Raw genomic sequence first — 23,797 nt, 5'->3', positions numbered from 1 at the left:
TGGTCTTTTTATATTTTTATTGTTACTATGCATTAACGCACTACTCTGCAAGAGCTCTGAGAAGAGGGTGTGAGTTTAGTGAATCTCTGATAACATTTTTGCAGGGCATTTTTATACTCCTGTTAGGCTTGTATGCTATAAAGTCACATAGTGCCTGGAAAATAGCAAGAATTCACATAAAATCATCTTGAATTATCTTCCAACAGGCTCCACTGGCAAAAGCAATGTATTCAGAGCCAAGACATCAGGCTTGTCCCTGACCTGTCCCGGGAAATCACCTGAATCATGCCAGAGTTTTCGTCTCTGTCTCTTCATCTGAGGATGGAAATAATGTGTCCACACAGGAATGTCATGAATCTGAGGTCTATATCCCTTGCCATCTATAAAAACTATCTTGTGTATCACAAAGCTCTAATACTTCCTTTTTTATTGAGTTTATCCCACCTGTGCCCTGTATTTCTTAATTTGCCTTTTTTTTTTCTTTTGCTATTATTTATTTCTCTAGTTATACATCTATTGAAGCAAAAGAGTAAATTATCTTTATCCTGCATGAGTAAATGATCTTTATCCTGCACCAGTTTAAAGATGTTGGATGTTTACTTCAAATAGCTCCACCATTCTTGCTCCGAATACTCACAGACTTGTCCATGATGACTTACAATAGGACAAATGTGACAAATATTGGGTAAGCTCAGCAATATTACAGTGGATGACATTTCAGTCCTCAAATCTGAGGACCTAAGAGAAAAGCCAAATAGACTGGTATTTTCCATGAACTCTTATCAACACCTCTGTTCCTTTTCCAAGTCTCACTTGAAGGCAGTCTCGATGCAATTAAACTTGAGGGCCAAAGCATGAGCTTCATTTTCAGTGCAAGTACAACACTAACCCTTTCTCTCCCAGATCTCTGGTTATTCTGTTCTTTGGTTCCTCTGCTCAGAGAGCGTGGGAAAGCTTCAAATTAAACCTCCCACTCTGAAAACAGCACACTTAACATTATTAGCCTGCAGAAACAGAATTTGCTGGGTCACTAGGAGCTGGCTACCAACGCATCTGCCATGACAGCCACGTTGGGAAGCAAGTCCATATGGTAATCCAGACAGCTTCTGACTTCTGCTGGGTACATCTTCTAAAGACTTGGCATCTTTTATTAGACAGTTTGGGTTTGTGCTGCTTTCTGCCTTTCTGTGGCATAAAAAGGTTGGGTTCCTACATTTGCATCACCAACACTTCACTGGGGACACTCCATATGTAGGCAGAAGGGTCTCTTGTAGAGGATCCTTGCAGGATGGGAGCACCAGGAAGGTACCTCATTCTGCTATTGCTGTCACTTCTGGCCTCTTTCTTATTTTTATAACCGAACAAGCAACTAGGAATTTCATTTGGAAGGAAATGTGAACGTCTGCACTCTTGAGAAGGGCTTTCTCGTTTTATTTACAAACAACCTCAGCCCCAGAGCCTAGTGTTGCCATATTTATGCATTTCAGTGTTTCGTGGATGTATTTTCAACGCACTTCTGCCATTGACACATTGTGGTGTTGATTAACTGGGCAGCATCCCAAGTGCAGCAGTGCCCGCACATGGGGAGGGCTCACATCTGGCAACCCGGCATTAATGCCAGCCCTGGATTCGGGTCTCGGCAACAGCGCATCGCAGCGGGACGGTCGCGAGTTGATCGAAACTTGGAAAGCCCGGCTGCTATTTCTGGTTTGCATGGAAACAAAAGGGAGCATTTATACCATGTCCCAAGACGCCGGCTTTCCGATGAGCGCCCGAGGGCTTTTTTTTTTTCTTTCTTTTTTTTTTTTCCCTCTTAAAACAAAGGAACCCGGTTTATCCCTGCAGCTCCTTCACGACCCCTACCCCACGCCGCAACCTTCCCGAAGCCACGGCGCTCCGCGGCGCCGTCCCAGCAGCGCCGCTCGCCGGGGCAGCGGCGGTCCCGGCGCGCCGGGCCGGGGGAGCGGGCGGGCCGGGGCGGGCCGGGGGCGGGGTCTGGCGGCGCGGAGGAAGCGCCGGGCACCCGGCGGCGGCGGCAGCGCTGAACGGGCGGGTGGGCGGGCGGGCAGGCAGGTGAGGGCGGCGGGCCGGGGCACCCCGCTTATTTTTGTAACTTTCCGGGGTGGGGTTCTTTTTGTTGTCGCTCGTGCCTGCCTCACGCCTCCTCTCCCCCGTGCTCTTTTTTTTTTTTTTTTTTTTTTTTTTTTTTTTCCGCCCCTTGGAGGAGACGTTTTTCTCTCGCTCTCCTCCTTGCCTCTCCCGCGGGAGCCGTCGGCGCGGAGGGGAGGCGCGGCGGCCGCCCCGCTGCGGGGGCGATGCCCCCGCCTGCCTTGGCGCCTCCCCGTGCCGGCCCCGCCGCCTTCCCTTTGTGCCGCCGGGCCCGGCGCGACGCCTGCCCCGGGAGCCGGCGCCCCGCGGCGCCCCGCGGCGGGAGGTAAGGGCGGCCGCCGCCCCGCGCCCCGGCAGCCATGCGGACCCTGCGGCCGCAGCTCGCCTCCCTGCTGCTCCTCGGTAAGTGCCCGTCGCCGGCGGGGAGGGGCGGGACGGGACAGCGCGGGGGTCCCCCCGGTGGGGCGGGACGGGACGGGGCCCCCGGTGGGCGCAGTGCCTCCCGAGGCGTGCCGGAGGATCACCCCTTGTCAGTGCCAAGCGCCTGTCCCCAGGAGTTGTCACTGCCCGCGCTGCTCCTGCGGTCGGAGGGGGGAGTGGCGGAAAAAAAAAAAAAAAAAAAAAAAAAAGCCCTGTAAATAGGTATATGCGTGCAAAATAAATCAGAGTTTCATCTCCAGCCGCAGCACCCCGGTGACCATTCCTCGCCGTGCCCCGGGGCGCGGGGTCCGGCCGGGGCGTGGGAGCCGGGGACGGGCAGCTGCGGCTCCGGGCGGGCTCCGGCTGCAACTTGGGAAGGCGAGCGGCAGTCCAGGGGCTGCTGCTGGGGTCGGGGGGGTGTCTCGGAGGGGAACTGTAAGGGTAGGGAGTTACACGGGTCTGTGCTGAGCTTGCACAATGAAAGCGGAGAAAATGCCTGGGGTAAGGTAGGCTGCAGAAACAAAGTGCTCTGCTTGGCTCTGGAAGAGCGCGTTGAAATGTAGAGGGAAGGCAGTCCTTGCTGCCGTGAAATGCAATTTGATTGCTTTGTGCTGCCTCTCAAAGTCCTCCTGTAGTCCGTTCTCTCTGCCGGCGTTTTGTGCCCCGTGAACCGTTAAACGTGTGGTTTCGTCCCGTCCCACAAGTGCCTGCCCCAGGGGTGACTCTATGCAGTTCTGTGAAGTCCTTCGGGATCCCAGTGCTGGGTGAGAGATGCTGTGGGAATGCGAGATTCCTTCCTACAAATCTGGGAGAAGCAGAATACAAGACGGACAGTTAAAACGCCTCTATGCTTCTTGCGGCAGACCGATGTGCGAGGCTTAAGTAGTGATGAGTTGATAGGAACGTTTGTGGGAAATACAGCAGGGCACCCTCACGCTGCTTTCTGCCTGTGTATGTGCAGAGCGACCTCGGAGCTGTTTTGATTTGCCTTTTCATTGGTATGATTTTCTGCTGGCACTAATGCTATTGAGGGAAGAAGCGGCAGGGCTGGCAATTTTACTGTCTTGAGGATTGTCACATACATACCTGCTCTGCCAATTTGGAAACAAGATCTCTACTAGGATTGCAGTCATGCTTCATGTCTGTAATTTGGGGTGGAGGGAGGGGGGTTTGGTGTGCTCTGCCTGTCTTTAGCAAACAGAGAGAGAGTGAACTCTTTGAAATGGTTTTGGAGATGGTTCAAACTTCCCCTAACCACTAGCTTGCTTCCTTGGGTTCCCTGGAAAAAAACAGCCATCTCCGAGCTAAGTTTATCCAGGGTGCCTTTGCTCCGTGAGTGCAGGGAGGCTGTCGTAGCCCGCAAGATGGGTGTAGGCGAAGGGCACAACGCTTGCTGCCTTGGCTTCGCACGCTCCATCTCTGCCGTTGAAGAACAATAGCACCATTCTGGATTAGGGATTCCTAATATGGAGCGCTCGGGTCTGCGGGTCGGAGCGCGCTCCCTCCGGAGCACGCCCAGCTGCTGCGGCGGAGGAGCAGCAGAGGGCATCCCTCCTCCTGCCGAGGGCATCCCTCCTCCTGCCGAGGGCATCCCTCCTCCTGCCGAGGGCTCCCCGCCGCCGGGACCCGCCAGCCCTGCGCTCCACACCCCGTGCTGGTGCTCACCCGGAGCCCTGCCCGCTGCCGAGGCCGCCCCGACCCCCTGCTTGCAGGAATTAGCTCTCTGCGTTGGACCTAAAAGTGGCTCTAACCTGCCTTGGTCCTCCCCGGGGGACGAGCTGCGAGGTGTCATCTGTCGCTTTGGAGGATAGCTTGCTTTTCAGTGGTCTCCAAATCCCATGGACATATCTAGTTCGTAAAAACATCGTGCTGGCCTCCCTGTGCTGAACGTGAGGCTGTTTTTAAGGGTAGGATGTGTGCCACGTGTGTGCCTGGAGTTACTTTTCGTTCTTTTCACCTGGACTTTAAGCTGGTTGTTCCCAGTTTGCCCAGCTGCCAGTTTTAATAAAGCTGGAGATGTGTGACAGTCCCTCAAAGCCACGAGTCACACAGAAGTGCTTTCGGTTGCCCCTTTCTTTTGGTAAAACTGAGACATCATTTGACTTAGTCGAGTAAAAATGCATGTTTTGTAACGTAAATGTGATTGACTAGAAAAGGACTGTTGCTTTCCAAACAAGTTATGTTAATGCTAGAATATGGGGATAAGATACTATGGATCAAATAAGCAGAAAAAGAAGTGCAACTCATTCTTTCCTTCCCCTTCTGCAAACTCATTAAAATAACTGAAGGAGGAACTGTGGTTATGGAAAGAGATGGTGGGTGATTTAATATAATAATCAAGCATTAACTACCTACCAAAATCGAAGTAACTGTGAAACCAGGGTCTGAAAACCCACATCTGGCATGTGGGTGTAACATTTGTAGATCTCTGCTGGTTTTTCCCCCTTCTTGCTGCAGTGTTTGTTACAGGGTTCTTTAAACAAGTGGCACTTCATCACAACAAGTACAAAATGGGAAAATAGAGCAAGTGCTGTAAATAATCCTCATGCAGCAATGAGACCATTAATACTTGTGCCAGCCAGTGCTAATCCTATGTGTAGTTGCAAGATTTACCTCCTTTTTTTTTTTTGCAGGGAGTGATGCAAAGTCTGGTACTCCTCATATTTATAGCGTAATATATAGGAAACACAATAGGCTTCTGGGAACGCTGAACTCATTCATGTCAGTGACTGGTTTATGAATAGTTCTGCTTTTGAGTCTCTTGCAGTCTCCAGAATACCACCTGTGAATGCAATTTACGGCTCTTTGTGTTCAAACATTGCATATGTATATATGTACATAGACTCATTACCCTCTTCCTCTCTCTATTCATGCATAGTAATTGGTGATTTATTTGCGATTCCTAGAGGGGAGCAGAGCATGCGGTAAGGTCTTGAAAACTCGCAGCTCGCTTGTAAATGGCATGTTGGAGTGAAATACCCATGCCGAGGTGACTCTTGGAGAATGGAGGGGTGATCTTCCAGGCCTGTCTCCCGGAGGGGAAGGGATGCCGGCTGGGAAGCAGCAGCGTGCACTTGGCTGCCGCTCAAGAGTTCTGCTCCCGCACCCTCCTGCTCTTCTGCTGCCTGCCCAGGCACACAAGTCTAGGTGCAGTCGACCTGGGGACTGCTTGGCTGGAGGGGAACACATGGAGGAAAGAGCATAGTGGGTGTTTGCACACAGGGGGTTTGGGGGTGTTTCTGTTTACCACAGCTCGAGGCCCAGGAATGTTGCTGGCGCCTCATCTGCTCCTCGATGCGTTGTCAGCAGCAGTGGCCAAGATCGCGCTTTCTCCATCTGCGTCTGCCCCGAGTCCCGCGCCGCAGGCTTCGTTCCGCGAGCCAATTCCGCTGCCCTCGTGCCTGTGCTCGCTGCCCCGGCATCACTGTGGTGTGCAGTGCCGGACCTGGACTGATCCCGAGCGTGCTGGGGTGGGCTGTGACTCTGCTTTGTTTGGGGAACATCTCCTGGAACGTGCTCTGCAGCTGGCTCCGGCCGTTGCCTCGTTCATGAGGCTCTCTGGGTGTCCCTAAGGTGGGAGACTGCCGCAGCCATCGGGGCTGGGCTGGCAGGCTCCGCTCCTGCGCGTCCCCAGGTGTAATTCTTCATGGGCAGACTCCCTCCCTGCAGTCTTGGCCAGACTGTCTGACATCCTGAGGCTCCTGCAGATCCTGTTTATTTACACAGGAGGTTTTGGTTTATGCGAGTTGTTGTCTTTTAGTTGACCTTCCGTCAAGTTAGATGTCTTTATTAAAGCAATTTTTATTGTAAATCGAATGTGTACTTAGAACACTTCTACCAGACCCATTATATAAAGTGAAAGGGAAAATAAACAGTGCTGCAGACCACAGAGAAGGGGGTGGGAGAGAGAGGGTCATAGGGAGAGCATCACTTCAGTATTGGGAGGCTTGTTGAGTTTGGGTTTTTTTTTTTAAACCAGGAAATTGCCTTTTTTTAAAAAAAAAAATCTTTTAAAGTTTTTTCTTTTGGTCTTTCTTGGTTTCTTTCTTATCTGTACAAAACTGGTCATGCATTCTGTCATTGATTTAAAGGTTATACAGTCTAGTTTGAAGCCAGAGGTGTTTTCATTGGTTTACCTTGGGTGAATCAGAGTGCTGTAACCTGAAAGAGTGCTCTTTACTGTCCAATAGTTAGCAATCTGTGGGATTGCTGCAGGATTCCTCCTGCCCAGGAACTTGAAGCACCAAGAAAATCACCTGAAAGACAGGGGAAAATTTTCTAGCACAATAGTTTTCTTGTTGTTGCCAGGGTTCCTCAGCTCATGATTTGAGTTGTCCACTGGTGTCAGGGGTGTTTAGGCCCTCCAGCCAGTGTCTGGAAAACTGCTGTATTGTGATTTGCCTCTGGCTTTGAAGTTCCTAAATACTTCTTAATGATAACCTGTTAACTCCATTTTTATATTGGTATTTCTTTCCTAGTCATAGAAAATCTTCTTAAGGAATAGTTCTCTGTGTTAGAATATTAGGAGATGTTTAGCATCTGTTTCTTATCAGCCATGGAGAGGCTAAAATGGAGCCTTTCCTGACAAAGCTGTGTTTGATCACATTGCAAGGCAAAGAAATTGAGTCTGCAGCTGCCTTTGGTGGGTCTGGTCTCTGTGCATCTGTGTCATGTCCATCTCTAACCTGTTGCTCACCCTGTCTCCATCAGGAGGAGCATGTTTCAAATTATGTAAGTCAGTAAGCTTTTTCTTGTTGGGTTTAATTAGCAAGTGGCAATGAGACAAGAGGAAATCTTGCCTTTCTGACTGTTGCTAAAGTCACATTTCAGTAAGTAATTGGACACGAGCACAAAACCAGCGAAGTGATGGGAAGCCTTTCTTGGAAAGGGAAAGGTTTTGACACTCAGGACTCGTACCATTGCTGCACAGCACTTAAACAAATACCAAAAAGCAGGGATGCTCCTGAAAGGAGATATTCCAGCCTGGTTCCTGCCCGCTCTGGCAGGCAGGGGAGGGTGCAGGTCAGGGTGCTGACATAAGGACCAGTTGGAGGGACTTGACTGATCTTAAAGCTAACTTGAAATCAGTCAGTAAATATGTAGAGGGACCCTGTGTGTGTGCCATGAAAGTAGATCTGTTTTTCACATGGTCCTGCAGATGTTTGTGGGATCCCAAGGGAGGGGGGTGCTGCAGAGGCAGGTGGCTGGAGGGCATGGCAAGTTCTTAAATCTTACCAGCCCCTGACAGAGGCTGCTTGCTCTGTCCTGCTTAGCATTTAGTCTGTAGTTTCTGGCTGAAACAGCTTCCTGAACCCTCCTATGGCTCCTCTTTCCTGATTTTACTCCTGTGCTGGTAGTTCCTTGGTGTCTTTAGGTCCATTTTCTGCTCTTACTGGGGGCAGTGATCCACAGGGAGGGAGAAGGTGGTGCACTGCAAAGTGAATGAGTGGGAAAAGAATCACAGACTGATGGAATTATTTGGGTTGGAAGGGACCTAAAAGATCATCTAGTTCCCCTCCCTGCCATGGGCAGGGATGCCACCCACTACACCAGGTTGCTCAGGGCCCATCCAGCCTCATCTTGAGCACTTCCAGGGATGGGGCATCCATAGCTTCTTTAGGCAGCCCATTCCAGTGCCTCAGCACCCTCTGAGTAAAGGATTTCCTCCTAACATCTAATCTAAATGTTGCCTTTTTTTCATTTAAAACTGTTCCCCCTTGTCCTATCACAGTCTGGCCATCTATAAAGTTGTTCTCCGTCTTTTTTTATAAGTCCCCTTTGAGTACTGAAGGGCTGCAGTGATGTTTCCCTGGAGCCTTCTCTTCTCTAGGTTGAAAAAAAAAAAAGATGAGCCAAGGGAAAACATTAGGGGGAGAAGGAAGGTGAAGAACCCAGCTGGTAAGGAAGAGGAGAACAGGCTCTGAAGGGTGGGTCTTGCCAAATGCCAGGCCTTACAGCATGCCCCCAGCATTTCAAGTGTCAAAGACTCCTGAGTACAAAAGAAACTCACATAGTGAGGATCTGTCCGTATTTGTCCTGTTCCTGAGCAGTGTACTTACCACTCCTCTTAGCTGACTTCTTTCCAAACAAGATATTGATTCCATCTGGGACTTGAAAAATCATCTAGCACTTCTCCTGTCTCTTCTGATTTTGGCAGACTTAAGACTTTGCTGGTCAGGAGGGGATGAGGTTGCTGCTGAAGTGCAGGAATGTGGAGATTCCATTGCAGTTTCTGGTGACAAAGTTGTCCCAGTTGGGATCCAGAGCAGCGTCTGGGGCAGCTGCACAGCCCTTAAAACTGTCAGGCATTTTCACTAATGCCAGTTTTTGCTTTACTGTTCTGGATATTGTTTTTCTGCCCCTTGCAAAACAGCTCATCAGGCTCTGATGTGTTTGGAGGTGATTTTTAATAGCTGTTGGGGCACTGCTAAGTTTTGGGGGGTTATTAACTAGTGGTATGAGTCTGGAATTGCTGTCATTTGCCTGGTGTTCCCTGCTCCGTTCCCAGGAGCTGATAGTTTTGCTCCCCAGCAAATATGTTCCCTTTTAGAGTCATTGTGGTTACAGGGGGAATAACAAGGAATGATGGTGCATCTGGGGGATTTTTTGGGGTGGTTTTTTTGGTTGTTCCTCCCACATAGCATTCCTGATGTGTCTGCCTGAGGCCTGCTGTCACTTTTATGGCTTTTGGGCTTTGTGTGGAAGTTGATAAGCTTGTCAAAAGGAGATGGGAGCCGGGGGTGAGGTAGATCTGGTTTTCAGCAGACTCTGTAGTGCTTTGAGAGGAGCTCAGCACTGACCCAGGCTGCTGTGAAATGGGTGGTTTCTGAAGCTTTTAGGGAAATGGAGGCTTGAAGGTGAGATACTGAGCCCCAAAATAGAAGAACTTTTGGTTGTTTCTTTGGGAAACAAGGGCTCTGATCTCTCATGACAGCAAGGTTATTAAGATTTGGCTGCTTAGATAAATTGGGTTTTTTTAATCTTGGATTCATCATTTTGTCTCCATTCAGCATCAGTACCATGAACATAGGAATCTGCCCAGATTCCTTCAAATCCCTCTGAAAGGGGAGCTGGACCTTGAGTATGAGTATGAGAAGGCAGTTGTTTGTTGCCAGAAGTCATCCAGCTCAATACTCTGGAAAATCATATTGCTGGAATCTGGCACTTATTAACTCGAGTTACCCAGTACCTAGGATCCAGCCAAAGGGCTCTGGCTGGCTGCCAAGCTGAAATTACCAACCTGGGTGTCAGGCCTTGTTGGTTCCTTCTTGATAGCTTGAAATAGGAGCTCCCCAACCAGCATTTGTGTGCCAGCCTCTTTTCTAGTCCTGTTTCTTCTTACAGCTTTGTAAAGTGTTCGAGGTAATTATAGTACTTCCTAGTATTTATTCTGTTCTGAGCAATTATCTGAACGCGTTTATCTCCGGTGTGCTTTCAAAGTGCTCTGCCCCCTCTCACCATATCATCTCATCTCATCTCCCTGACTCAGTGCTTTCTGCTCCTGGGCCCCTCAGCTTCTTCCACCCTCCTGAATACGCTGTCAAGCTTTCTTTCCTCTCCTGGAGATTCCCGGATCCTGTTTTCCTGCTCCGCTGTCTAATCCCATTACAGAGGAGGGATGTTTGCTCCGTCTTGCAGGGGATGAGTGCTTAACCGCCCTGCCAGGTGCTAAGGCGCTTTCCAAGGAAGGACATGGATACCAGGGGAAACTGGGCTGGCATTGTGCCATCTCCCAGCTTTCTGCTGGCTGCTCGTGGCCTGCAGACAATATCTTGAGAGCTCCTGCTGAAGGGTTTGACCTTTATGCCTGCAGTGTTACCCGGCGCCTACAGCAGCAGTCACAGCGTGCAAATTCCAGTGCTTTCTTCTGACTTGTGATACAATTGTAAGCAAGTCACTCTATCTCTGTTCTTGGCTGCTTGAAGTAGAGAGAGAGTGGCTTAAAAGGTGTCATGGGATTTTTTGGGGAGGAGATACGAAGCGTTAGGGCTGAGGTCTCGTTTGTTGTCTGTAAGCAAACAGGCTGCTTTTTTTCTTATGCATGGAAGAAAACGTGGCGTGGAAGAGATTGTTACGGCCTGATTGATTTCACTCTTGGTGTTAGGAAAAGAAGAAAATTGATTTTTACTTTGAGCTCTGTGGTGTTACTTACCTGCACAAGCTCTCTTGCCTATCCTGCCTGGAGGAGAGCTCTCCTCGCCGCCCCACGAGGCTGGTGGGGCACAGCCCATGTGGCTGTGTAAACGTGGAGCTGCTGTGATTCATCCCAGGCATCAGTGTTACAGCAGCACAGTTAATCTGGGGGTCACTGGCACCTCAGGAGCTGTTACGTCTAATCAGTCCCATGCCATGAGCTGGCTGGCAGTTTAATCTAATCTAGAGTGTGTAGCTGCCAAATGCTTGGAGTTTGCCAAGCACTTACTCCTTTCTGCTGTGAATGAGTTGGACTTGAGCAAGATCAGCTTCAGGTGCTTTTCCTGTGACTAGGACTCAGAGTCCAGCCTCAGGTACCTGTGCTGCAGAGGGGCAAAAGTTGTGCAGAGTCCAAAGGGCTACAAGGAGTGTGGAAATCTTCCTGCTCATCTTCATATTTAGATATCAAAACATGCTTTTCTCATCTCACGTTGCTTTTTATCCCACCTCTTCCCCTTGCTTCCATGTGAGGAGATGTATGTTCGGAGGTGATCTTTCAGATACATCATTAGAGCATAGAGGGACCTCATCTTGCATCTTTTATATGTATAAGCCTTGCCTGAGATATCTAGTTTTTTGTTCTATTTCATATTTTCTGCTGCTCTTACAGCTCATCCACGCCTCTGGAATTGTCTACTTGTGCCTGCAGGGTCCCTCTGCAGATGCTGCCCTGTGGCTGCCAAGAGAAGGAAGGGCAGCACTTACTCAGTGGTTGTTCTGATTTGTGCCTGGCTCTGGTGTTTGGGCTAATTATTTTTGTCTTTCAGTCTTTGCAGGGAAGAATGTGGCTGCAAATGTGTGGTGGGAAGGAGGTTTGTTTCCTCCTGGAGCAGTGGGGAAAGCGATCTGAGACTGCCCTGAGCAGCATGGGGTAGTGTAGGAGCTAGTCTCAAAGAGGTTTGTCACCTCTTCTCACAAGCCTGCCCCTGTTAAGCTGTTGTCACCCTTCTTGCTCTCATCTGCATCCCCTTGGTTTTTCAGGCTGGCTTGTTTTGGAGGAGGGAGGTGAATGTGAGGAAGGATTTTGCTGTGTGTCAAATGCCTAATGGCTGCTCTAGCAGATCCACTGGGATACATTACTGAAAGCATCCTAATGATCTCAGTGTAATGGATTTGAGCCTTGGAAGCCCACTTGCTGGGAAGGGGATCCCAGAGCTTTGTGCTTGGCTCCTGGAGGTTGAGGGCCGGGTTCCTGGCAGCAGACAGGGCAGGCAGCAGGAGCTGCCTCAGAATCTCGGAATCAATTATGCTGGAAAAGCCCTCTGAGGTCATCGAGTCCAACCTATGACTGAACACCACCACATCAACCAGACCATGGCACTGAGTCCAGTGGCACCTTCAGGGGTGGTGACTCCATCACCTCCCTGGGCAGCCCATTTCAGTGTTTCATCACCCTCTGTAGGGTACCCATCCCTCCATGAGGAAGTGTCAGAGAGGAGCCATACGCAGGGCTTTGGCGTGGCAGAAAAATGACTCAGTGGGAGGCTTGGCCAAGCACCAACTCCTGCTGTTAGCTCAGTAATGTAGATTACCAGAGGCTGCAGTTGTGTGGGTGCCAGCTAAGTCCCTGAAGAGATGTAATCTGAGGAAAGGGTGATTTTCCTTACAGAGATATCTGGGTGTTGGTGGAAGAGGGAGATGAGCAGAGGAGCATGACCATAACTGATACCAGCAGCCTCTAAACCTGGCTGCTGGCAGCACATGTGGGAGAGATGTGCTGGGGAATGTGGGTCCCACCCCAGCTGCAGGAGCAGCACCTGGTTCTGCTGCTCCCATTCCTCTAACCACTGCTGTTCCTGCGGTGACACCAAGTAGCCTTCTCCTCCTGGTACTGGTGGTGGCCTGAGAAAGAGGTGGGCTGTTTCTTACCTCCAAAAATGATAGGATCAAGGGTCACATGAGAAAGGAAGGTTGATCAGTCCTGGAAGGTACTGGTGGAGCCGTGAAGACCCCTACAGTAGAGGTGGGGATGATGGAGAGGGGGTAGAAATGAGGGTGGGAGACAGCAGGAGTAGAGTTTTCCAGTGGATGGACAGATGTAAAAGAAATGCATGTACGTGATCTTAAAAGTGCTGCAGTAGAGATTCTCCATAGTTACTGGGGTGATCAGCATCATTTTCTAAATCATCCTCCGTATGTGGATGCGAATCTTGAGTGTGGGTAGGGTGAAGTGAGGCTTCTGGGGAAGTATGCTAGTGGGAGGCTAAAAATAAATTATCAAAAGAAAGAATTGAGAAATTAACAAAGCTAAACGGATGTATGCAGCTCTAAGAAAAGGGTGTCATATTTGAAAGCATATTTTTGAAAATCCATTTGCTTAGTCATCTTACAGATAACTTAGCTATTTTTGCCTTCTTTGCTCTGATGACACTTCACTGTCTATATAATAGGTTTAGCATCTGCATTCTTTTCTAGTGTAAAGGGAAAATATATCTAATTTAGAGTTGGCTTTGTAGAATTGCTTTACCTCTTGGCTGTGAAATAAGTAAGATACTGGTCCTAAAACTATTTTAAAGAGAATAGTTGGTATTATTTTTCTTTTAACTCATCTTTTTAACCCATCTGCCATGTCTGCAATCGAATTTGAATAGAGAATATATACCCTTGCTATTTCATGTGCAATAACAACTGTGACCTCAACTGCTCCAGACATTAAAGTGATGATGTTTGGGTTCAGCACAGTAATCTACTGGGGAATGAATGCAAGATCAAGGACATTTGCAGGTTTTTTTTATTTCTTTGTGTTTGCAGGGGCTGTGGCACTGCTAGTGGGTTGCTCACAAATGGTGTCTTAGATTACCTCTTTTGCAGGCAGCAAGATTTGCATCTTGCCATTCCTATTTGATCTGCAAGTGGTGATGAGAGCTGTATACTTGAATTCAGATTTTTCTGAGTAGCAGTCTGCAGTCATTAGGGCAGCACTTAGACCCCAGAGGCTTTTTCCATGTTTTCATCCTGTTTCAGTAACCGTGTCTCTTGTTATCTTGTTCCTGAATATTTTCTCTAGTAAGAGGATGCTGTTTGTTGCAGCTGTTAAACCTCAAATGTCTTGAATCTCCCTTAGGGAAGAGAGGGGAGAGTTCCTGAGGTTTCTGTGTAAGCAGACTATAGAAACACCTACATGTCTTTCCCAAATATACAGCTGGGAGGTATTATTGGTGCTGTCCTAACCAGCTGATGGAATCTGGCTGGTTCAGCCTGTGATTCCTCCCTCTTGCTGGCTCACTGTGTTGAAGAGGTTTAGTAAGGAAACAGGGATAACAGGGGTTCTTTGGGGTTTTTTCCCCTTGGTTTGTTGGTGGGTTGGTTTTTTTTTGGTGTGTTTTTTTTTTTTTTTTTTTGGCATGCAGTGGTACTGGATGGCTCTGCTTGCTTTTGTCAGAACAGTGTAGCTAGGAGGTGTCAAAGGAAATTATGGATGTTTGTTCGGTTTCCTGGCTGGATGTACCCATGTGGGTTTTAGAGAAATGTGCATTGAATAAACATTGGGTAAATCTCCTAGGACTAGCACTGCCTAGGAGTGGTGTTGGGAGCTGTGCTTATCTTCATGGCAGGATTTAAAAAGAAACGTTTGTGTGAGAAGAGTTTTGCGCCCTGTGTTTGGTTCCCATCGGTTCAGTGATTTGTGATGTTGCTCCGTCTGTTCCCTTTAAAGCCAGCTGGCCAACCTTAGGAGAGGATTATCTGAGTAAAATTCTCCAAAGCCTATATTGCTGTCAGAATTCTTTCTTTCCTCCTCTTTCACAGTGCCAGAGGCCAACCCGAGCCCAGGTGTGACCACTGCCACGTTTCAAATGTTGGGGCCAGCCCTTGGGATTTCTGGAGCCCCTTGGGAGACAGGTTGTGCCCCATTTGTGCCCCTTCACTGGGTGGCCGTGGGTCAGAGGGCAGAGCTGGTGGGGATGGACACTGCCAGCAGGGGTGGGTGCTCTGTCCCAGGTGGTGACAGCTTGGTGCCTTTGCCAGGAGTGGCTTGTCCTGAGGTGGGAATCCAAAGCAGTGTGTGCCATGATCCCCCTTGTGCTGCCCCCACAGGCCACGCTCCCTCCTCACCAGGGGACCCAGGGGGTGCTTGGTGGCAGGAAGAAGCCCTGTGGTGGCAGGGAGAAGCCCTGACCAAGTGCCAGGTGCCCCAGAGCCTGGCAGGGAGCAGGTGGCTGTGTGGGCATGGGGGCACCTTCGCAGCCAGGGACAGCCTGGCTTGGGCATGGGGCTGGCTCCTGTGTTCTTTGGGACATTGGCCAGGAGCAGCCAAGTGCCTGTGGTGCCCAAGCCTTGCCTCACGAGCTTGTGCAGGACATTTAATTCTGCCTTCATCTCGGGAGGTGACATTTCACAGCTGTGCTAGGGAGTGCAACCCATGCCAACCCTCGCCGCCAGTCTGCTGCTGCTGTGAGGTGAGGAGGGGCATGGCCTCAGCAGCTCCTTTGGGATTGCAGTCCCAGCTTCCTGGGGCCCTGCAGCCCTCCCTTCTCCCTGCCTTTTCGCTGGTCTCCTCCAGCTGTGTCAGTCCCCGACGGATCTGGAGCTCGTGGTGTTTCGGTGCAGCTGCTGAATCTGTTCAACTTGCATCAATCGGTCGCTGTTAAGGCTTATAATCAGTGTAAAATCTCTGGGGTGCAGCTATTTGCAGGAGAAAAACAACCCCCTGCACCCTTCCAGACTTGCATCAAACAAGAGTTTTATTCTCATTAATTGAATTCCTCTAGAGTCTGATAACTTGGGCATGTTGAAATCAGATAAATAAAACCCTCCCTCCCTGGCAGCTGTGTAAGCCTTTCCTTAACTCCCTGATCAGAGGGGACTAGCTTTGCTAAGTAACTGAAGATGAAAACTTGTGCATACGTCTGCTCACTGGGGAGTGTTGGCAGGAGGATGCTCAGAGTGGTGTATTTAGGAAAGGTTTACCTCATCCCCCACCCTTCCTTTTCTCAGTTGATTAGGACAGGTTTTTTTGTTTAGTGACAAATGCTGTTTAGTTAGTCACCCTCAAACACTTCGTCTGTGTCAAGAGGCTGGGACTCTGCTTTCTTTCAGACCTTCAGATAAACCTGCAGCCCTACAAAGTGGCAAGTGTGCTCTTGCTGAAGTCAGGGTGTATGGCCTTTGGAGCATCTCTCGGGCACTGCTGCCCCATCTCATCTCGTGGCTGCCGAGATGGGTTGCTCTGGGAGGCAGAAGGGTGTTTGGACTGGTGCCAGAGGTGTGGTGTGGCTGAGCTGATTCTGTAATCCTGAAAAAATCCAAGTTGCAGCTTTTCCCAGACTCCATACATCAAATGAGACTTGCAGTCGTTAAGGTCATGTCCCTTTCTGTGTTGCATCTCTCGTGTGTAGTTCTTATCTTGGTGCTGAAGGCTGGGGCCCCTCTCGATCAGCAGATGCTGTTGGTTAGTCCAGAGTCATTCCTCCCTGTGCCTGGGTCACCCATGCCATAAGGAGGTACCTGGCTTGCCAGCCAGTCGTGATTTTCAGTCAGCACTGCTCCTCCCCTTCAGGGTCTTTCTGGTTTTTCTCCTCCTCTGCCACTCCTGCTGCTGCTTTTTTTGTGCACCCGGGATTTGGATTTCCCCCACTCCTTTTTTATTTTTTTAGCATTTTTCCGTCATAGCTGTTTACACCACCAATGCAGTGGCATCTCTCCTCATCCCCAGGACACTTTTTCTGCCCTCTCTCCCATCTGCAGCCCCACCATCTGCTGCTTCTGCTCCTGCTGTTGTGCAGTGCCATGAGGCTGGCATGAGTCTTCTGACCACGCTGACCTCCCAGTCTCAGAGCTTGGCCTCTTCCCTCTCTGCCTTGTCTCTCATCAACTCTTTCAGTTTTTGCTTTACTGAATGCTGATGGTGGTGTTGCCCCCCAAGCTTGGATAAACCCTTCTCCACCTTCAAATTTGCTTCTCAAACTGTAGCAACTTTATGAAGGGAACTGGCATACAAATGACGTTCTGTCTTCACCTGTTTTCTCTGTCCTGCTTTCTTCTCCATGCTTTTCACAAAGGTAGAATTTCTAACCTTTCTGCTTAATGGTCCCAACTAATTTTCTCTTGTCTCTGTCACTTGTTTTCCTGCTCACAGCCTCTCTCCTTCAATGCAAAGCTGCTTTATCCCCTCCTCCTCCAGCAGCTGCTGTGTCCTCTGCAAGCCCCATGGGATGCTCTGTCTGGAGCTTTTGCCTCCCAGCTCTCTGCCAGTTTAGTCTGTCTCCGTGATTTACTTCGCAAGGGCTTTCTTAATAGCCCCCACTGCTCTACATCTTGGTTGTGATCAAATACTACCTTTCTTGACATTGTAATTGACCTGGCACTAATCAGTTTTGATCTCTTCCTGGAGAGATTTCCTCTAAGTTCTATTGTCTTTGCCTTTTCCTGCCTCTGACAGAGCTTTTCTTAGGACCTCATGAGTTTACTCTGTATACCAGCTTCAGAGTTTGTCTTCGTGTGGCTACAAGGGGTCTATTCTGTGACCCTGTCCAGATCTTCCTACAGTCCCTGCCTCTTTGTAATTTTGTCCACTCCTAAAAACTGGAGTGGCCTCTCTCTGCTGGTGTTCCAGGCTCCTATTTCTGTTCAAATCAAAATTCTAACCTCTGTCTCTGGTGCTTACTTACATGCATGTACACACACCTGGGTCTTTCTGCTTAAGGAATGTAAGCTGCAGCATTTTCTATCCATCTCGGCCTCTGAAATTAGTTCAGTTTTGGTTTTTTTTTGTTGTCTGCTAGTTCCCCTGAACTCTCAAATTAGTTCCTCCTCCTCCTCTGCTGTGCCAAATGCAAGATCTGTGTCTTCTATTCTAAAGCCCTTCTCAGCCTTGTTCTACCTTTTCTTTTTAGTGCTTCTTCCCTCTGTGGTTTTTGATTCCCAGCCTCTGCCTCTCATTGTGTTTCCTCAGGCTGGGTTCTCAGAGGAGGAGGGCTTATCTGATCATGCTGCCTCTGCCACCCCTTTCCAGATAACCTGGAAGCCCTTTGGCCAATTTTACGCAAATTTGACAGGAGTAGAGAGCTCGGAAATAAACAAGTTCCTGCAAGCCTTGTGAAGAGTAGGTGGCTGAGTCAAGAGCAGTGATGGGGGACTGAAGGAGACCTTTTTCTTCAGGGGCCTCAGCAGTGCCTCCAAATGGCTGTGCCAGCTGTAGGAGAAGCTCCAGCTGGAGCTTGCAGTCCAGTCATTAGTCTTGGAGACACGGGAAGCTAGGCTTCATTAAGTCTGCTGCTCTTAGGGTTGTTTGCTGAAAGTGATGGCTTGGAACCCTTTTATTTTACTCCGTGTGATGGGGAGTAACCTGCAGCGAGCACCTGCAGCACTTCTTCACTTGCTGCCTCTGCATAATGCCTGCTAGAGACCTGGGAGCTAGGGTCTGCCAGCAGACAGAGACCTTGGCACTTGCTGCCACTCTGCCCTGCTCTCCTTCCCTGCCCTCTCTTGACCCTTCTGCTGGCTGGCTGAAGGCGCTGTCTCGCAGTGTGGCTGAGCTGGTGCAGTGTCCCAGCTGCTAATGAAAAGGGTTGTTTGCCCCTGTTCCCCAAAGAAAAAGGTGTTCCTGCTCTCTTGGTGAAAACTCTTTCCTTGGGTCATTCTTTTTTCAGCTCGTGTAGAGGTCAAGCATGGGGAGAGGAGTGTGTGTGTTTTGCTAGGAATAAAGTGAGTGGGAAAGCAAGACTGCTTTTTTGCTGTGGCAGCTGGTACCTAGATCAGCTTAACTGCATTGTGAAAGCACATTTTTAAACTGAATCTCCTGGGATGAGGGTGTTTTTACCACCTTTTCGCTGTAGCTGGTGCAGTGAGGTTGCTCTGCGTAGGTGCTTGGTGCTGAGCTAAGGTAACTGAGTCTACAGCAGTGGTGAAAATGCAGTTTTGGAGAGTCCTTCACAGAGTAGTGGAGGCTGGAAGGGACCTCTGGAGACCATCAGGTCCGAGCCTCTTGCAGGTTGCTCAGGATCATGTCCAGATAACTCTGAATACCTCCAGAGTGGAGACTCCACCATCTCTTGAAGCAGCCTGTGCCAGTGTGTAGTTACCCCTCACTGTTGTGTGTTGGTTTTGTTTGTTTGTTCGTTTAGTATAAAAAGTGTTTTCCTCTGCTTTCTAGGTGGTCAGTTCCCCCTGGTGCACGGGCTTGTTCCTCCTCAGGCAGGAGAATTGCATGATTGTCCTTCTTACTCACTGATAGTAGTACTGTGCTTAGAAGGAATGATTGTACCTTTCTCCCTCCTAGCTTGGAAGAAACAGTAACATAAACGCTTCTGCATCCCTTTCTTTTGTTTTGTTTTGTTCTGTTTTCCTTTCCAAATGCCAGAAAGATCCTGTGCTCCCATTTGAAATGAGAGCTTTGGTAGTTTGGTGACAACTGCTGATAGTCTGTGTAGCATGTCAAGCTAATAAATTATAGTGTATGCAGACAAGGAGTTCTAACATCTTAATTAGCAGTAAAAGGGAGCAGGTAGCTGAAGAATCTCCCTGGATCTTTGTCTGTCTTTCAGGGATGCTGTCTGACTGAATCACAGAAGTTTTGAGAGGCAGCATCTTGCTGCTGTTTAGTGAACAGGGAAGAATCCAGATGAATTTTTAGGGAGAAAATGGAAACTAACTGCTGCTATATGGCTATACTTCATATTCCTGTGATCCTTTATGGTGGGATGGGAAAACTGTCTTGGAGAACTATGTGATTTTAGCCAGTACACTTTGACTTTGGGGATAAGTCAATTTGCTGTTTACCTGAAAGCCCTTTCTGCTGAAGGAGTACAAGATGGCAGCTTTGCCTTGCAAATTGAATGTTCTCTCCTGCTGATGGTCATGGCTGAGGGGCACAAATGTTTCTTTAGCATGCCAGAAGGAAGAAGGAGAGATTGCCCCGGCTGCATTCTTTTCTAGATATTACATTTTAGTTGTTTTTTTTTTTTTTTAGTGTTATTTCTCCAGAGCTTTAGAAAAGAGGTGGGGAGCAGGTGCAGACCTGTGCCTGAGGATACAGCTGGAGTGCTGGAGGAATGGTGTGCCCTGGGAGGTAGGAAGGAATGTGCAGCAGGGCACTTTGTCATCAGCTCTTCCAGCCTGTCAATATTTAACCGATTGTTGTTAAGTTTCTCTCTCTGGAAGGTAATCAATTCAGGGTTAAGCAATTAATAAATGGCTGCCTGAGGCTTCCAGTTTAGAGGTTGAAAAGGAGATGCTCCAGCCCTGCCCAGAAGAACAAAGATGCAAGTAAAGGTTATAGAGAAAAATAAGGGTGCTGAACTCCTAAGTGTCATCCTTACCAAAGTAAGGGAAAATCTGTAGTCACTTGGAGAAACAGGAAGGGCAGGAAGCCAAATAAGCAACTTCAAGGAGTATGGAAAGATGGGCCAAAACACTGGTGTGTCTCTTAGGAGATGGAGGGAGGCACTAGTATGACTGTCCTTCCTCCCTGTGTTTTAATAAAAGAGAACAAGAAGCTTTGTTTTTCTTTAGGAAAAATAAATTTCAGGGAAGGTAAGAAGCCAGGCTCTCCATGCATCAGATGTATTTTAAGAGATCTCATGAAAGAGAAGGGAATTCCTTTAATGAAACCCTGGGTAATAAATGCTGTTTCCTTTTGGCAAGGATAATGTGAAGGTGAGATTTGGGACTCCACACTCTTTTCTCCTGGGAGAGTATTTAAGTATCTGGGATGTTATGAGGTGAATTACAGCAATAATAGGGACATTCTGTTGTTTAATATTGGAAGGGATCGCAGAGCATGCAGGAAAACAAAAAAAAAGAAGTGACATTAAAACGTTATTGACTGTGAAACAAAATGAAGTTTCTTATTGTCTGAGAGTGAGTGATAGCACAGGGAATAATGTTTGACAATTCTTTGAGTGACCCTAGACGTTGAACATGTAGGACTTGAAGACTAAAGAAGGATAATAAAAAGAAATACAGGGGCTGGAGGGCATAATGAACTAAGTCAGAAATTTCCTGCCTAGCTTTTATGCTCAAAACAATTTCATTTCACCTCCTCCTCTTGATAGGCTGGGAGCACATACCAGCCAAGGGTTCAGCAGTCCAAAATGCATCATAGTGTCGGTGCTTCATAGCCTTGGTATTAAAATGGCAGTGCTGAATCTTTTAGAGGTCTGGGAGCAGTACTAGAGACACCAGGGTGAATGGTGTGTCCTTACGTGTATTTTAAGAGCTGGCTACAAGAACAGAAGGAAAAGCACACATAGAAATCTTAGGAAACTTCACTTTTTGTGCAGGTCTGCACTAAATCTTACAGGGAGTACATATGGTGACAGCTTCAAAACTCAGGCTGGGGATGTACTAATGAAGCCATCACTGCTTTCCATTGGAAAATATGAAAGTAGGCATTGCCTTGGGCATTCCAGTAGGCCGCTGTAAATGCTGCTTTGTATTGTAGTGCTTCACCAGACCTGGAACCAGCAGCAGTGGTACAAGTCACTGGGGCATGGACTCAGTGGGCTGTGAGGAAGAACAAACTCCTAAGGATAAGGCACGAGGAGCAGTGCAAGTCAGAAGTACTGTGTGGGCAATCCAACACTTCCTGCCTGCAGACTCCCAATATAAGCATAATCTGCCAGGGAGCTTCTGCTCTGTTCTTCCCATAGTGATAAAGGTAACAGTGATGCATGTGAAGAACATGCTGATCTGGGAGATGGAAAAGGGCTGCAAAGGTCATGTGCTGACCTTGGAGGAAGAGGAACAGTTGATTAAATGTTTCTCAGGACAAGCTCTACCTTAGGTACAGAAAAGAGCTGGCATTCTGTGGGGTTAGTCAAAACTTCGGTGAATACAAGAATTGCAGGTTGTAAGGAATTTTTTTTTTCTCAGCATCTTTGCAGGAAAGTAATAAAACTGCAGTAAGCAATTGGTGTGTTGCACAAAGATGTTTGGGTCCCCAGCAGTCATTTACCATTATGACTCCGAAGCAGCAGGGCAGCCAGCTCAGCCTGTCCCTCGTGCACCAGCATGTGTTGTTACCTTTTACATCCAGGTACATCTTGTGACACCAAGTGCTACAAAGCCCTTGTGAAGTGAGGAGGCTGAGCACCACGAGCTCCAGAGCTCAGGGATCTGTGTGCAGAAGGACTGCCCAGCCATCCTCCTTCCTTTGGTTATTATGGGTATTGCTCTTTTTCCTGACCACAGGCGTGTCTGGCTGGCTTCTGGATGCTGAGTACTTTGACTTCTCAAAGTAAAGCTATACTAGATTAAAGAGTAGTCTCAGGCTTCTGTGCAGCAAAGTAACTTTAAATATCTGGTGGGATGATTGAGAATGATAGAACTGTAAAGCAGGGGGATCTTGTGTCATGTATCCCCTGGGGCAGGTTCATCTGTGCCTTACGGTATCCTTGAAGAAAGGGTCTGTTAGAGGAAGCTATAGTGTGAGATGCCTCAGTCTCTCACAGAGCAGTCTCTCTGGTGCCTCACCTTCCTAGCTTCTGGGAAATGGAGCATTTAGCTTGCTCCCATGACCAGTCTGAATTTCCACTTTTCAAGTCCAAGCCTATTGTTTCTTGTCTTCCCACTGTCCAACATAGATAATGAATTATTATTTCATCTTTTCAGCATTTTTAGAAGTTTAAAGGTTGTAATAATACAGTAACCTTGATCTGTGGCTCAAGAATCTGCTGTTCTAAGGTGGTGTTAAAACTAGCATATTTTAACATGCCTAATTGTAGAACAGGGAAGGAGCAGTTAGAGGAATGTGACATCCATATAGGATGTAGTTTGCTTAAAAAAGGGAGGGGAAGAAATCACAAGGGCAGATCACATTTCACACTGTGCATCTGCAGAATACCAATGCCATACTGGGGAAAAATAAGGAAATCTTCTGTCAATATAAGGGCCAGATCTGAGAAGAACCAAAGGATGTAAAATGGCTCTGATCTTGGCGAGGGGGTCGGATGTCTGACTGGATGCATATTTATAGCAGAGGTACAAGACCTCTTTTACAGTCAAAACTTGGGAAGTTAGTCACAGGCCACAGCAATCTGTGGTGATTAAAAGAAATGCCATCTCTTTCATATTTATTGAAAACATTTTTCTTAAAAGACAGTAAACATCTGCTGTGGCAGTGAGCGGCTGTGAGACGGAGCAGCGAGCAGAGCCAAGGGAAGGCAGTGGGGTGGGAAGAACAAAGAGCTTCCTTGGCAACTCCTGTCTGGTTTGCCCATGCTTTGATATTTCCCCACTGATTCTGATATTTCCATACCAATTATTGTATAAATTGCTCCTGGCTGACCTCGCCACTTAGCCATCCTTAGTTGGCTCAGCAGTGGGAAGAATTCAAATGAGGAATGAATAGCTTTATGAGTTGGTTTAGGGAAGATGGTCCATGTGCTGGGAGTGGTGGGGTGGTGGCAGGAGTGGAGGAAGGGGAGGATAGAGGATCAGGCATCCTTTTGATTGCACCATTTAAACATGAAAGCAAAAGGGTGGAGGATAGGGACAGAGTTGTTCTGCAGGTGGCTCCAGCCAGCCTTTCAGTACACTGTGCTCTCTTAGCATGGGAAAAAATACCCCAAGAAAATACTGTATTTTCCCAGAATGAGGCTTTACCATACTGGGGGAATGGTGGGGGCTTACCACATGTTTTCTTCTGATAGCATTGTTTTTATCCATCTGGCAGCAGGTTGTAGTGTATGGAGATTGTTCCTGCTGTGACTCATTTATGCAAAAATTAAGCTCAAACCTAATTTTTGGTTGTGTGCCTTAACAGGAGACTTCACAGAATAGCAGGTGTGTGTTGCTAAAAGATTGTCTCTGCTTTGGTGTTGCCTGGTGGGGCAGAGTGTCTCCCTCAGAGATTTTATTAGTCTTCAGCCCATGGCAAAAAAATGACGGTTGCTTGGGGAAGTGTTCTCAGTGGCTTGGAAGAGCCTTCTTGAAATGTATTACTGTTCTTTGAGTGTCAGCCCTGCTCTGGAGTCCAGAGAAAAAGCAGGGACTAAGTGATGGGCTGGGTTTGGCAAGAGGCGTCTGCATGCTCTGTGGGTGACAGGAGGGAGAGAGGAAGGGCCATCCCCTGGGAAGCCTCGTGCACAAGTGAGACTGACAAATTAATCTGATTTAAGAGGGAATATGAGCTCGG

The 23,797-nt window shown here is 48.2% G+C and overlaps 1 protein-coding gene across 3 annotated transcripts in view; it reads left to right on the top strand.

The window, feature by feature from the left end:
• Positions 1 to 2,424: 2,424 nt before the first annotated feature.
• The window catches only part of IGSF3 (immunoglobulin superfamily member 3), a 91,980-nt gene continuing 70,607 nt past the window's right edge, over positions 2,425 to 23,797 (top strand). For 2 of the 3 annotated variants that reach the window (XM_053969873.1, XM_053969871.1), the window contains exon 1: positions 2,425 to 2,511. In XM_053969873.1, coding sequence (XP_053825848.1) covers positions 2,469 to 2,511 — 43 coding nt within the window. In that variant the 5' untranslated portion in view covers positions 2,425 to 2,468. Of the gene's footprint in view, positions 2,512 to 3,220; positions 3,294 to 23,797 lie in introns of those variants that run through there. The other variant, XM_053969872.1, reaches the window with a different exon arrangement.

Source organism: Vidua macroura, chromosome 2 (assembly GCF_024509145.1).
Source record: "Vidua macroura isolate BioBank_ID:100142 chromosome 2, ASM2450914v1, whole genome shotgun sequence".
Lineage (NCBI taxonomy): Eukaryota > Metazoa > Chordata > Aves > Passeriformes > Viduidae > Vidua > Vidua macroura.
This window is presented reverse-complemented; position numbering and strand designations above follow the sequence as displayed.